Source organism: Chelonia mydas, chromosome 16, assembly GCF_015237465.2.
Source record: "Chelonia mydas isolate rCheMyd1 chromosome 16, rCheMyd1.pri.v2, whole genome shotgun sequence".
Lineage (NCBI taxonomy): Eukaryota > Metazoa > Chordata > Testudines > Cheloniidae > Chelonia > Chelonia mydas.
In genome coordinates, this window is record NC_057857.1 from 6,725,031 (window position 1) to 6,740,749 (window position 15,719).

Here is a 15,719-nt window from a genome sequence, read left to right on the forward strand (position 1 = left end):
TATCCTGTGGATAAAAGGAGCACCTCAGACTCCAGGTTTGTTTATCCTGAATCTTTCACCAGTGCTAAAGTCTCTCACTGAGGCCAGGTCTGCATTAGAGGCTTCTGCGGGCATAGTTGTGTTGGTCTGGGTTGTGATGAGTTGTGCTCGCTGACCAGCATAGCTGTGCAGGCAGTAGCCCCTAGTGTATATGCACTTTTCTCTATAGCCAGTTTCCCTCGAGTATGGTTTTACTTTAAGGGTACAAAGCCCAGCTCTGCTGATGTGGCTGGGGTAGTATACTAGTTCCTGTACTAGTAAAGTGACATGGCCTTACTTTCACCTGCTCTCAGAATTCCAAAGGGGAAATCCAATACATCAGCCACACGAAGGGGAGGAATTTGGACTTTCAGGAAATGAGTCAGACTCGTGTTAGGACTTGACGATGGCAAACTGGATGAAGGAATATTGGCTGGTAAATTACTCACCATCAGCTTGTCCTTGCTCCCAGGCTAATATTCGAGAATCCCTCTCTTCGTACTTTCCCAGCTTTGGATAGTATTAAACTGGATGTAACCTCTCAAGTCCTCTGCCTGGGAGAGAAGGTAGTGGGGCATTAGGCCATGCAGCAGGCGTTACTATTGATCTCTCTGCATCCTGTTATCAATCACTGTAGAGCATTTCACCTCTAGGTCACCAGTTCATATGCTGCCCCAGGTCAGCAGTCGGCAGAAAATCCATGCCAGCTATAATAACTGCTGCTTGATGACTTCAGTGAAATGAGCTGGTTCTTGGTGGATAGATGAGCACATCAGAGTTAGGACGCTTGTCATTGTGAAGCCAATGACTGAATGAAGACTGAGACCTAGTCTACACTACAGAGTTAGGTCGACGTAAGGCATCTTATGTCGACCATATTATGTCCGTATCTACACTACAGCCTTGCTCCTGCTGATATAAGTACCCTACTACACCGACATAATAACTCCACCTCCACGAGAGGTTTAGGGCTTTTGGCAGGGTAGTTAGGAGGCCGCCGTGTCTGTGTAGACACTGCCTCCCTTACACGGGCTGTTGGCTATCAATTTCACAGCTCTGCTCTGCACCTGGGGGCTCATAATTGGAGCTGTGAAATTGCCAAGAAAGGCTGGTACCCTCCCTACTATGAAATTGAGCCTGGCTGGCCACCAGGCTCTCAGCTGGAACTCTTGCCCTCCAGCTCAGGGTGAGAGCCCCAATGTAGCCTGGGGCTGGGCTCAGTTTCACAGCATGGAGCCTATCAGCCTTTCTTGTCAATTTCACAGCTTCTGCTGTGAGACCCACTGCTGCTCTCAGCTTGAGGCAGCCGTGAAATTGACAAGAAAAGCTGTTAGGCTCTGTGCTGTGGATCACGCGCCAGGCTCACAGGTCGGGCTGTCACCATGGGGTGGGTGGGTGGGTGGCTCCAGATGCGAGCCTGGCTGCCGCCTGGGTTCTCAGCACCTCGCTCCCTGTGGAGCTAGCCAGCTGGAGCCTGGCTGCCGGGAGCTGAGAGCCTGGGTGGGAGCTGGGCTTCCAGTGGGGAGCTCCACGTTGAGCTGAGAGCCTGGGTGGCAGCCGCCCACACTGCCCCTGTTAAGTCAGTGCAAGCACTCCTGGTGAGGACGCGCACCACCGATAGAAGGAGGGTCGTGTGGACTTGAAAAACCGCAGTAATTACTGCGGTGGCTGTATGTCAACTTAACTCAACTTACATTTGTAGTGTAGACATGCCCTGAGATGCATTAGAGGATGTGGGTCCTTCCAGAACAGGGGTCAGGCCCATAGGCTATCATACTATCTGTAACATGCTCTTTGTACCTGCTCTGCGTCTTCTGCAATAGAAGCCCTCCCTTTCTATGCTGTTAGCCTGATGTTCTTCTCCCCAGTCGTAAATTCACTTTAGCTAAGTGTGTGGGGTTTATTTTAAAATTTTCCCGACAATGTCCCTGCTCCTAGCCATAGCACTGAGCTGTATTCTCTATTTCTTTGTGTTAAAAAGCAAGGAAGGGAACTTTACCTGGCTCAAAGCCTCAGGCAGTGACTTCTACAATTACAGCTGACAACACTGCATTGTGTGTGACACAGTTCTGCTGCAGCAGCACAGAGCCTACAAGGAAGAAGCAAAGCATGTGTCAGAAGAAACAGGAGAACCTTTCTCCCACAAGATTCCCAGCTGAGAGATGCATGTGGGCAAGAGAGAAGATCGGAATAGTGCAGACACTTGCAACTCATCTGTTTTGGCAGAGCAATTCCGGTCAAGTGCAGAGTGGCAGTTGCATGCTAGAGCATTTGCATGGCAGTGAAGGGTGCAATTGAATAGTGTTGCTTGAGCCAGCTCTGGGACTGCTAGATAAGACTAAGGACATTTTAGGTTGACTGTCAGGAGAAACTCCATGGCAAGATGAGGTGGGCTGTGAAAGTCTCCTCTGGAAACATTTATGATTGGACAGGACAGAGCACAAGAAACTGCTGTAGGGTACAATTCCACACTGGTTTCCAGGGATTGCACCAGAGGAACGAATAGAATTTATAGCAATTAGAAATGGAAAAGTTCCAAGTGGAATTATCCATAGAACATGTATAATGATCTTGCAGAAAGCACGAGTTTCGTGGCATGAACAAGGAAGGGCAATGTCTTATTTCTTCTGCTTTTCTCTTCTCCCATCGTCTGGCCGAGTTTGGGGAAGAGAGAGAAAATTGTTCATGCTTTCATTTCTTTGCTGATCCTTGTTAACCTAATGTTTTATATCCAGGATTGTCCTCACTGGGGCTGCTAAAATCTTCTATCTAGTCAGGCTTCCCAAGAGAGAACCAGTAACATTGCTCCAGTTAAATGCTTTCTGTCTGTTTAGTATTGAGGTATGTGTCTCCAGATAGTAGGTTCAGGGAGTTCCCTACCACTGGAGTTACAGTAATTCAAATCTTACAAGACCTAATTCAGTTTTCACATTATTCTGTGGGATTGACATTAAAAGTCGCTATTTGCCAACAGCTACCATGCAGCAGTAACTGAGATGCCTTAGTTACTTCTCTATTGTAATTACAGGAAAACAAAGCTAATAGCATATTTCTTTTTAATTAATTTTTTGTGTTGGTCCTGGCAAACTCTTGCCTCCATACTTCTGTGATCTAGTTGACAATTCTCAATGTTTTCAGTCCATCCATCCATCCATCCAGATGAAGGTACGTTTGACTGCAGCCCAGTGCAAGGTCATACATTTAGGGACAAAGAATATAGGACATATTTACCAGATGGGAGACTGTATTCTGGAAGACAATGATTCTTCAAAGGATTTAGGAGCCAAGGTAGATAACCAACTGATACAAGCTTTCAGTGTGATGCTGTGGCTAATAGGGTTTACATGATCCTTGGATGTATAAATGGGGAATATTGAGCAGACATATATGGCATTGCTGAGACTAATATTGGAAGACTTATATTCTGGTATTCACAATTTAAAAAGGATGTAGAAAATTTGGAAAGGGCCACCCACAAGAATGATTTGAGGTTTTGAAAACTTGAGCTTCTTACATTTAATTTAATTTATCCATGTAATTTATCCAGAGATAACATGAAGAGGTGACTTGATCATGTGCTGTGCGTATCTACACCAGGAAAAAATTTCTGGTGCTGGAGGGTTGTTTAATCGAGCAGAGAAAGACACAACCTCTAATTCTTCTTCGAGTGCTTGTTCACGTCCATTCCACATTAGGTGTGCACGCGTTGCGTGCACGAGCGTCAGAAACTTTTTCCCTTAGCGGCTCCCTGTGGTGCCCCCCGAGTGGCACCACTGCGCCGTGCGTATATACCCCTGCCGCCCAACCCCCTCCAGTTCCTTCTTATCGTCTGTGGGGCGTTGGAACAACCTCTCTCTCTTGTGTGAGAGCAGTCCCTTAGCCTTTCTCTTATAGATAGCTGTTATCAGTCAGTTCGCATACACTTTGTTGTGGACACTTAAGTGATTAGGTGCTTGGAGGCTTCCAGCACCCGCCCCGGGCTGCGGGGCATGCCCCAGGCCCACAGGTTTAAGGCTTGTGCCACGTGCCGCAAGCCTATGCCAGTTAGTCACCCCCCACGGCTCGTGTCTACATTTTGCCTGGGGGAAGAACATCAAACTGAGCTGTGCAAGATTTGCAAGGCATTCAAGCCAAGAACAAAGAAAGAAAGAGTCTTTAGTTTAAAGCAGTTGTTGATGGAAGCCGCATTACAGCCACCGGCCCGAAGCGCCCAACGCCGGCTCCGGCTTCCTCGGTGCGTAGTGCTCCAGAGCCGTCGGGAGACCCGGGACCGGCTAAACACTGAAAGTTGTTGGCCCCACAGAGCCAGACTAGGCCCTGGCACCGCTCGTCCTCCCCGGTGCGGCCCATGGCGCAGCCAAAAGGAAGGCGTGGACGTTCCCCGCATAGGAGGCCGGCGCCTTCCAAGGCCCCGAGCGCCGATAAGAGTGGAAAGGCCGCTGTACCGGTACCGGCGGCTCCAGCGCCACAAGTCCCACCGAGCCCACGTCTAAGTGAGCTCAGCGCGGACAATGGGGTCGGGGACTTAATGGATCAGCCCTCCACGCCTGGCACCTTTGAGGCGGCAAAGGACCTCATTGAGCTATCAGCGACGAGCCCCCTCCTGTACAGGGAGAATCCTCCCGGCACCCATGCCACGGCTGCCATCGAGGGGTAAGCTGGCAATGGTGTGCCGTTCGAGGACTCTGTCCCGGCACCACCCCGGGAGTTGGTCCCGGTCGAGTTCCGCGTCTGCGGACTCCCAGTTACCCGCGGCTCAGAAGGAAGTCGCGGTACCGGGAGTGGATCGGAGCAAGGAAGTTATGGATGAGGCACAATCCCCGGCACCAATTAGAGACCGGCACCTGGAGAGGTCGAGACAGCCCTCGCCGGAGGACTCCCACAGGCGCCGGTCCCAGTCCCGAGAATGCCGGCGCCGGTCCAGATCCCGGTCCCGTGGATATCGGTACTGGTCTCGCTCCCGTTCCGTTAGGAGCCGCTCATCGACCTCCCGCCGGCACAGATCTTTGGCACCACCGTGGCCTTCGCGGTCGGCGTCGCCGCAGTCTGGCACCAACTCCGGCCATTACAGTCACACACGCTGTGCTCCGGACAGCAAGGACCCTCAGACGGGGTGGCACCCCCAATGGGGGGCACCAGGTCATTGGCCCTTCTGGACTCCTTCGGCCTATCAACAGTGCCAAGGGGCCCCGTCCAGGGCGAGTTATTCGGTGCAGTGGTCCTGGTCCCCGCACCGACGCCCGCTGGCGCAGGAAGCCACAGTATCCAGGCCTCCAGCATCCCCCCAGGGTAACCAGAGAGACGAGCACTGAGTCCGGTGCCATCCCGAGGTCTCCCACCCCAGCCCGAGCCAGAGGCCCGTCCCGTGGGAGAAGGGGAGCAGGAGGACCAGCCAGAGGGGATTGAGCAGCTGCTAACCTCCTTGTCATGCCCGGATGAGGCGGTGGTGGGAACAGCGGTGTCCGGCCCTCCACCCATAGACCCCAGAGCCCACCAGGAACTACTGCGTAGGGTCGCCCAGAACCTGGGGCTGCAGGCCGAGGAGATGGTTGAGCAGGAGGACCCCATGGTGGATATTTTGAGCCCCGAAGGTCCATCTAGAATAGCGCTCCCGCTCATTAAGACCATCCAATCGAATTATAGGACTATACGGCAGACCCCTGCCTCCAGTGCTCCAACAGCCAAGGGTGTGGAGTGCAAGTACTTCGCCCGGTCAAAGGGCTACGAATTCCTATTTTGCACCCAAGTCCGTGCTCCTTGGTGGTCTCGGCGGTGAATGAAAGGGAACGCCATGGTCAACAGGTCCTGGCACCTAAGGCCAAGGAGGCAAAACCCCTGGACCTTTTTGGCAGAAAGGTGTACTCGTCGGGGGGCCTTCAGTTGAGGATTGCGAACCAGCAGGCCATCCTCAACAGGCATAATTTTAACTCCTGGGCAGCGGTGGGGAAGTTTAAAGACAACCTCCCGCAAGGTTCCCAACAGGAGTTTACGGCCCTGGTGGACGAGGGCAAGACAGTGGCTAAGACCTCTCTCCCGGCCTCCCTGGATTCAGCAGATGTGGCAGCCAGAACAGTTGCGTCGGGGATGGTCATGAGGCGCTCGGCGTGGCTGCAGGAGTCAGGCCTGCCGCCTGAGGTCCAGAGCACACTCCAGGACCTCCCCTTTGAAGGGTCCGGACTCTTTTTGGACCAGACAGACGCAAGGCTGCATTGCCTCAGGGACTCGAGGGCTACGCTTAAGTCTCTGGGTATGCACACCCCGGTGACGCAGAGGAAGCCCTTTAAGCCGCAGCCTCCCCCTCAGCGACAGTACCAGCCTCGTCATAGGCATGAGCCTTACCGTAGGCGAGGCAGGGATAACAGGCGATGGCGCAATAATAACAATAATGCACCGGGCCGGAACCAAGGTCTGCACAAATCCCAGCCGGGCACTAAGCCAGGCTTTTGAAGGTGCGCTCGAGGACAGCGTACCAGACCAGTCACCGGATCCGTCCCCTTGTTTCCTGAACCGCCTGACCCATTTCTCCCGTGCGTGGTCCAGCATTACGTCGGACCGTTGGGTCTTACGCACGGTACAGAACAGGTACTCGCTGCAATTCTCTTCGCTCCCTCCCTCCCACCCCCCCTTCCTCGTCCCTCTTCAGGGACCCCTCTCATGAGCATCTCCTAGAGAAGGCGGTTCGCTCGCTGCTGGAGGCGGGGGCGGTAGGGGTGGTGCCGCACGGCCTAAGGGGGAAAGGTTTCTACTCCCGGTACTTCCTCATCCCCAAGGCCAAAGGGGGCCTTTGTCCCATTTTAGACCTGCGCGGGCTCAACAAGTTCCTGGTCAAGGCCCAGTTCCACATGGTCTCTTTGGGCACCATCATCCCTTTCCTGGATCCGGGAGGCTGGTGACGGGTGGAGGCTTGCTCCTGATGGGTCGATCCAAAGCAGAAGTGCGGGGCTATGTGGAGGTGGCCCTGAGATTGTTCCGTGAGCTGGGGCTCCTGGTCAACGTCCCCAAGTCCACTCTCGTGCCCACGCAGAGAGTGGAATTCATAGGGGAGCTCCTGGACGTGCTGCAGTCCAGGGCAAGCCTTCCAGTATCCCGATTCCGGGCTATCCAGCAAGCGGTGGCCTCCCTGCGCCAGTTTCCAACGACAGTGGCCAGGTGCTGCCTGCGGCTGCTGGGCCACATGGCAGCATGCACGCACCTGGTCAGGCAGGCCAGACTGAGACTCGGGACGCTGCAGGCGTGGCTCGCTCGGGTGTACCGCCCAGGCAGGGACCCCCTGGACTTGGTAGTGACAGCCCCAAGGGACGTGCTGGACTCCCTGCGGTGGTGGCAGACCCAGCCTGTGGTTTGCGAAGGCATCCCCTTTGCCACCCCACAGCCAGACCTGACGCTGGTGGCGGACGTGTCAGACCACGGATGGGGGGCTCACCTGGGGGACCTCAGGACTCAGGGCTTGTGGTCCGGAGCAGAGCGGTCGCTCCATGTCAATGTGAAGGAGCTCAGGGTGGTTCGTCCAGCCTGCCAGACCTTTCACGCCACTCTGAGTGGTCACAGTGTGACAGTTCTGACGGACAACACTACTGCCATGTTTTATATAAACAAGCAGGGCGGGGCCCATTTCTCGCTGCTCTGTTGCGAGGCTCTCCTCCTCTGGGACTTTTGTATAGCCCACGCCATTCTCCTCGAGGCGTCATGTCTCCCAGGGGTGCGAAATGAACTGGTGGACTACCTCAGCAGGTTGTATCGCATGCACGAGTGGATGCTCAGAGCGGACGTCGTGCTTTCGCTCTTCCGCAGGTGGGGGTTTCCCCGGGTAGACTTGTTTGCCACCAGGGACAACGCCCAGTGCCCGTGGTTCTGCTCATTCCAGGGCCACGGCCCGGGCTCAGTCGCAGACGCGTTTGCGATCCTGTGGGGAGGGGGCTTGATGTATGCGTTTTCCCCGCTCCTCTTGGTACACAAGGTCCTGCTCAAGGTACGCAGGGACAGGGCGGTGGTGGTCCTCATCGCCCCGGCGTGGCCCCGCCAGCACTGGTACACAACGCTCCTAGAGCTGTCAGTGGAGGCCCCGGTAGTCCTGCCCCTACACCGGGACCTCATCACGCAGGACGGTGGGCGGCTTCTCCACCCCGACCTGCAGTCACTACACCTGACGGCGTGGAAGCTCTGTGGCTAAACGCCTTGGAGAGCCAGTGCTCCCTTCCTGTGCAGCAGATTCTGCTTTTCAATAGGAAACCCTCCACCAGGGCTACCTATATGGCCAAGTGGAAAATGTTCTCCTGTTGGTGCGAGCCCCGAAAGGTGCAGCCGTGCCAGGCCCCGGTGCAAGCCATTCTCGAGTGTCTTCTGCACCTCAAGCAGCAGGGGCTGGCCCTGTCCTCACTCAGAGTGCGCCTGGCAGCCATCTCCGCCTTCCATCCGGGGTTTACGGGGGGCTCGGTGTTTTCCCACCCAATGGTGGGACGGTTCCTTAAAGGATTGGAGAGGATGTTTCTGTACTCACGCCCCCCAGTCCCTCCTTGGAACCTTAACTTGGTCCTCTCTAAACTCATGGGACCTCCTTTCAAGCCCCTCGCTACCTGCTCCCTCCTCCACCTTTCCTGGAAGGTGGCATTTCTGGTGGCCATTACCTCAGCCAGAAGGGTGTCCGAGCTGAGGGCTCTCACCTCTGAGCCACCATATACAGTTTTTCACAAGGTGCAGCTCCGACCGCACCCCAAGTTCCTCCCTAAGGTGGTCTCGCAATTCCATTTGGGCCAGGACATTTGTCTGCCGGTGTTTTTTCCAAAACCCCATATGGACCCGAGTCATCACAGCCTACACACCCTGGATGTCCGTCGAGCGCTGGCATTCTCTTTGGAGCGCACCAAACCCTTTCGTAAATCTGCGCAGCTGTTTGTGGCTGTAGCCTAGAGGATGAAAGGCCTCCCGGTGTCAGCGCAGCAGATCTCGTCTTGGATAACAACCTACATCCGAGCGTGCTATGAGCTCACAGGTGTTCCGGCCCCGGCGGTCATGGCCCACTCAACCAGGGCGCAAGCGACTTCCACTGCTTTCCTGGCACAGGTCCTGATCCAGGAGGTCTGCAGAGCAGCCACCTGGTCCTTGGTGCACACCTGGTCCTCCAATCAGTTGTTCCGTGACTCCTACCCTCCTCCAGAGGTAAGCTTGTGATTCACCTAATGTTGAATGGATGTGAACAAGCACTCAAAGAAGAAAAAACGGTTACTTACCTTCTCGTAACTGTTATTCTTCGAGATGTGTTGTTCACGTCCATTCCACCACCCACCCTCCTACCCCTCTGTTGGAGTCGCCAGCAAATAGGAACCGGAGGGTGTCGGGCAGCAGGGGTATACATGCACGGCACAGTGGTGCCCCTCGGGGGGACCCACTGGGAGCCGCTAAGGGGAAAAGTTTCCGACGCTCGGGCATGCAACGTGCGCACACCTAATGTGGAATGGACGTGAACAACACATCTCAAAGAACAACAGTTACGAGAAGGTAAGTAACCATTTTTTTCTTAACAGTGAGGGTCATGAACCACTGGAACAACTTACCAAGGAATGTGGTGGCTTCTCCATCGCTCGGAGTCTGTAAATCAAGACTCGCTAGTTTTCGAAAAGATGTGTTGTGCTCAACCAGCTGTTCTGGGCTTGATTGTGGAAATTAGGGGGAATTCGGTGGCCTGTTTCATGCAGGTCAGACTTGATCTTAATGACCCCTTTTGGCCTTGAAATCTGTGACCAGTTTCTTCTTTTCTGCCAGCAATGCTCCCTTGGCAGAGCTGTGATTAGAGGAATCCATCATTTCTCCCTTTTTTTCTCAAGGTCATGTTACTTGAAAGCAGCATCTGAGAATGGGTCCCTGATCCTAGGCTGATGGGGGCTTAAAAAAGTCTTCCTTGTCTGGCTTCCTTTTTCTGTTTGGGCATTTTAGCTCTTGGTCCAGAGCTCCTGTACCAGAAGCCTCCCACTCCCAAATGGAGCAGCATCAAAACATTGTCATCCCAAAGCTTGTGATCTTATAACAGTGCTTTAGGATTTCTGTAGCACCGTTCATCAAAGAACCTTGGGCTTCACAACCTACTTCCCCCCTGAGGCCCATTTGGTATCTAACCCCCTTGTCGGCTGGGTTAGCAGGGGCACAGAGAAGTTTGAATGGGCCAATATTGAGCAGACCAAGGCCAGCGTAAAATGCTACCGCATCAAAATGGTCGCATTCTACGCCCACTCTGTGCTGGTGTAAATGAGGGCCCAAGGAGCAAGGCAACAGGGAATTACGCCCTAGGAATCCTGGCGCTCAGTCTCTGCTGTAGCTACTAGACAAGCTTTATCCAAGCCTTTGGTTTGCATCTCCATGTCATGAAAAACAATGAAACTCCTTCTTTCCCCCCTCCGTGTTGTTGTTTACTGCCTTTATTAGATAGCACCGAGGGGCCTCAATCGTGGACCGGAACAGTGCTAGACGCTGTAAAACCACAGAACAATCTTCTTCCAGTGTTGCACGCAGTGCTGTAAACCATAGTAGACTGCTTCTCTGGAAGACTGTGTTGCCTCTGCCCATCCACCCTCCCACATGCGGACCTCATTACAGATGTGTGTCAGGGAGCAGGCAGAGCTGTTGCATTAACTCCTCTCTTCCAGGGGTGACCAAAGGCCTGTGTAAATAGCATCTGCTGCTTTCCATTATTTACACATGCTTTGGATCAGTCTTTCCCCCCTAGATGCCTTCAAAGGGAGCCGTACTCAATGAGTGGAGGCGCAGTGGGCTGTTAGAGTGCTGCAGGGATTAGGCAAAGAAATGTTCTGTGGAGGAAATTGGTGAGGGAGGGGAAAGCAGTCGGATAAATGCCTGGGTCTGTTTGCTTCTGCTTTGAATGTAGACATCCCTCTTCAAACTGGAGGCAGGGAGAGAGAGAGAGAGAGAGTGTGTGTGTGTGTGCGCGCACCTGTGCGCTTTTTCCTTTTGAATGTAATTCGCAACCTTTGACCCGGATGCAGAGGCTCATTTTAATCTCTGTTTTCCAGCATGCAAGTAAAGACCCCAAAGAAGCGAGAGACACCAGAGATCAAAAAGAATCCAAGGAGGAAGGCAACAAAAACGTCTTGGAGTTTGGCAAACCCCCACCGTTGCCCCCTTTCCCAGGCTTTCATCAGTCACTACCTCAGAACCAGAGCTATGTGGCCACCACAAAATCACAGACAGGTAAAAAGGACAGAGCCAAATAATAATAATAAAAAAATCCCCTTTTATTGTGTTTGGGTCGAGACACTGTCAGGCTGCGGGGGGCTAAAAGTTGCTCTGCTGTGGCCTTGTCTCCGCTGTCTTTTGCCCCTAAAGTTCCCCTCTGTTGCTCGCCCCAGCGGAAGTGCCAATGTGGATCAGACCCGGGCAGTTGCCGTTGTATTAACCACCGTGTTGCCGTGACCTGCTGTGAGGTGTGTTTGTTAAAACGCCAGCAGCTTGCTTTCGCTAGCACGAGTGGAACAACAGTGATGGGGAATTTTTGGTGTGGGGGGGAGAGGGAGGCTAGCATAGACGCCTCCTGTACCTTTGGGCCCTACCTACATGACAGATACGTATTTAATCAAGAATATGAGCAAATATCACTTATTCTGGGCAGTGTAGGCAGAAAAAACTATTGTATGTTAAAATCATGTTAGAGAACCATGGTTTTTCCCTAGTTCGCTATGGAGTGGGAGATCCATGCCCCTTTATGCGCCAGCCCCTTTAAGAGAAACACAAGAGCTTGAGCAGACTAAATGAGGTCCTACAAGCAGTGTATCCCGTTGGAGGCGATTTTCCTCCAGTGCAAGCATTGCAGAAGCCAGCAGTAGAGCTGTCATCCCAGGACCCGTTTGGAACCCCGGCGTAAGGAGCGCATTGGGGGCAGGAATGTACAACACTAGAGATTCTGGGCAGGGCTGCAGCCCATAAGGTGTCTGAGTTATTCTGGAGGCCTCCCCGGTCACCGGGGGAACCCCAGCATCGGGAGAACATAAAGGTTCCTTAAAGCTGCTTTAGCGCCTCTTCCCAGAGCTACAAGTTCTGTGCTGTGCTCCTTAGAGGTACAACACTGAATCTCACCACCTAGGCCGAGACATGGGTCTTACGTAGTTGTACCATATGTTTTTATGTCTGCACTTGGGAGAATAAACCATGTTGTAACATGATTTGGCCACAGTCAGTTGATTTTGAGGGGGAAGGTGGGGCCTAAAAAGACTAAATTAAACCAAGCTGGAAAAATATATTTGATAGTAGCCTGCTTAGAGCCAGAATATGTTCTGTTACTCCCAGTATTAAACTCGGTTGATTTCAGTGGGGTTACTCCCCGTTTACACCAGTGTTTGAGAGCAGGATCTGGCCCAGAGTGTTTATCTAGTTGCCTTATCAGTTTTACATTTAGGGTGAAGATTTTCGGGTGCTCCCAAGTCACTTTTGGTGCACACGTCCCATTGACTTTTTGCAATGACTTGTGCTTCTACATCACTTCGATGCTTTTGAAAATCCCATCCTCCTTCTTCTTTTACAGCTGCCGGTTTGTACTATTTGTGGATTTGTGGAACTTACAGTAGTTATAGGGATATGTCACAGCACAGGTCAGCTTGAAATTTCAAGGCCTAATCCCAAAGAACCAAAGCTCCTTGAGCATCTAAGATCAATAATTAGAAAGCACTCCTTTCACACCCCAAATTCCCATTGACTCCTCTTGGAGTTTGGACTGAGGAAGACTGCCAGGACTTGTAAGGCTGTCTGCCTCCCACAGACCATGTGCTAGCCTGCAGCCTTTGGATAGCTCAGGGCCTAGGCCTGCAGTCTTTGTTGAAGCTGTCTCCCCGTCCATGGGAGTTCTGTGTAACTAACACAGTTTCTGAGTCCTCATTGGGAGGACGTCAGCTCTGCTGGCTGTAGTGTTTATGGAGGGCTGCAGTAGAAGCCAGGTGGAGTTTTAGAAGGGTCGAGAGATCAAGAGTTTGAGAATGGAGCGGGTGAGTGAAAATCCCAGTGTAAACTAGTTTCTTGAGCCTCGGTGTTCAGATATTGACCGTTTGTTGTAGCTTTGGTGTTCTGCTTCACTGAGTATGTAGAGGGCATGGCACCTGTGCCTTCCATCACAATCCCCCACCTTCCCTTGGGTGCTGAAGGCAGTCATGGGCAGACATTTCATTTACTCACACTCTTGGGTGAAGCTGTTTACAATAGACAAATTTGTAGCCCTTCAGTTGTCACAAGGGATATTGCTACACCGAAGGCTTTGTTTGGGATTGCTATAGCTGTTAATATACAATTTCGTAGGATTCTGATGGTAGTTTACTACTGGTTTCTGCTTATTATGAAGTGTAGCTTTGTAGTAACAATAACTTGTATTAACACATCTCTTTTAAAGAGAAGCCTGTTTAACATCCTTTAAGTGAAACTTTTAAAGTAAGATCAGATGCAAGGGAATGTTCTAAAGGAACTGAGACTTCACAACAAGAGAGCAATAAGGTTGACTCCTGGGATAGCCCTTCCCTGGGCTTACATTATTCTTCAAGAGCCGGAACCAAATATGCATGTGACATGTATTCTCCCAAGACAACATCAGGCATTGAGGTGTGATCTGTGATTTGTCTGGAGGGCTAGAGGGAGGCTAACAAAATTAAGGGTTGAATAGAGGAGTTTAAGGAAGAGAACTGAAACTTTGGCGCAAGGTTTAAAGTGAAGTTAAATAACCACCATCTCCGTATTCAATATCTCTGCTCCCTGTGTGTTCTCAAGTTATTCTTCATCACTTTGCTGGTTAAAACATATGTTATTACTCCTGTAGGCTCTGAGAGCAAGCTGGATGCTATTCTGCCTCCTGCATCATCAGCAAAACTGCCTGCTAAGTTCTGAGAGGGAGAATCTGTATTGCAGGTGCTGATGTAAGGAGCAGAAAGAATTGGGGGTGGGGCAGGGGAATTTCAGAACGTAGGCTGAGCTTGTGGCTTTGACGGAAACACATGTGTGCTGCACGCAGACTTTTTTTGGTTGACTTGTAAGTGGAGCAGTGGGTTCCAGAAGCCTTTATGTTTGTGCTCTGTGTTGCTTCTCTGCCCGTAACCTCATTTTTTAAGCACTTGAATGACCTCTCTTCTGCTTTCCACTCTTTCTCCTTCCCATCCTGAATCTGCTTTTGTGTTTCATTCCCCCCTCCAGCTGCTGCAGTGTCTCGGAAGAAAAAGCGGAGAATGGGAACCTATAGCCTGGTTCCCAAGAAAAAGACCAAAGTGTTAAAACAGAGAACGATGATTGAGATGTTTAAGAGCATAACTCATTCCACTGCTGGTGCCAAGGTAAGGGCTGAGCCAGACCTGCCACTGACGTGCTTGTGGGGGGAATAAAGCGCTTGACTCTTTCCTCCATGTGTATTCTGCACTGGGAGACCAGCCCCATGTGCAGGCTTGCAAATATGGCAGCTCATTGTAGATCTGTAACTCATTCCCTGAAACTGTATTCTCACTGTAACAATTTCCTGCCCTTCTAAGGCTGGTGGCTGGGGAAGTTCTGCAAATGGGCAGTTACGGGGAGTCTTCTCAGGTGCCATGAGGCAAGAGACCTTGAACAAATGAAAACAATCCCTTTCTGATTTTTTTTTTGCTTCCCATTTCTCTGTGATTTTCTTGGAACCGGGGATTTCTCAAGGTGACCCTGACAAATGTTTCTGCCTTGGAGCCCTCAGGAGAGTCATCCCTCGTGTTAGTGCTTGAGATTGCAAGGTGAAAAAGGCAGGTGATTTTGAAAGGTGGGATTCAGACCTGGCCTAACTGTGCTCCCACTGCAGTTCAAGCAAGGGAAGTTTTACCATTAAATTCAGTGAGAGCTGAAAATCCCAGCCTGGGTGTCAGAACTTCTTTTCCTTGTAGGGGAACCCTCCCATGGTCCTTGAGATGACACAGCAGAACTGTCCCTTTGTGAAATAAATTAGATGCTTTCAGTTAACTGGTCAGTCTTTACTCATGATTGCTACTAGTAAGGAACAGGGCTGGCCAGTGACCCTGCCATTAATGCTCTGTACTGCCACGAGAGCCCACTTTACTCCCATTGGCGTCTCGTCCTCCAGGTTGATAGAGCTGGTTGCTTGTAGCAGAGTCTCTGTCCAGGTGCATTAGCAGCCTTACTGGGTTCAGAGGGAGAACTCGTCCTATGCTCAATCCATAGCAGGTGGCCTGGCACAAAGAAGATGATGTGAATCTGTGGTTAGATGCAGTGGGCCAGTAGCATGGGTTGTTGCGGCCTTCCTGGTTTACGTACTTGGGTATGTATCAGGGTGAAAAGGACCTAATTGGCATCAGCCCGCACATGAATGGGGAGAGCACAGAGGTGGACTCTGGAGAGGAAGACTCTGACGACCTGGAAGAGGAAGACGAACGTGGAGCTGAACAGCCCGCTGCATCTCCCTCCCAGGACAACAGGATCCCTAAGGAGGGCTCGTCTGATGCCGACAGTGCCAGACAGGTATTTGGGTGCCGTTCAAGTGACTGTGAAAGAGCTGAAGGAGGATTTTTGTGCATGGGGACAGGACAGAGAAAGAGAGGAACCAACATTCACAGCATGAAGTGAGGAAGTTTCTAGGACATAGCACTTGAGGTGGCAGAGAGCAGGGCTTTGGGAGCAGAGGCCTCTGGTGATCTGCTACTTCTCCTCCTTGCCTGCTGTAGGAATTTTGGAATTGGGGCATTGCCATA

The 15,719-nt window shown here is 51.9% G+C and overlaps 1 protein-coding gene across 14 annotated transcripts in view; it reads left to right on the top strand.

Moving 5' to 3' along the window:
• The window catches only part of EHMT1 (euchromatic histone lysine methyltransferase 1), a 167,701-nt gene that overhangs the window by 98,584 nt on the left and 53,398 nt on the right, over positions 1–15,719 (top strand). For all 14 annotated transcript variants that reach the window (XR_005222440.2, XM_037879299.2, XM_037879303.2 and 11 more), the window contains 3 exons: positions 11,040–11,217; positions 14,191–14,327; positions 15,301–15,489. Coding sequence is in view for 13 of the 14 variants with exons in the window: in XM_037879299.2 (XP_037735227.1) it covers positions 11,040–11,217; positions 14,191–14,327; positions 15,301–15,489 (504 nt within the window). In the remaining variant the exon portion in view is untranslated. The remainder of the gene's footprint in view (positions 1–11,039; positions 11,218–14,190; positions 14,328–15,300; positions 15,490–15,719) is intronic.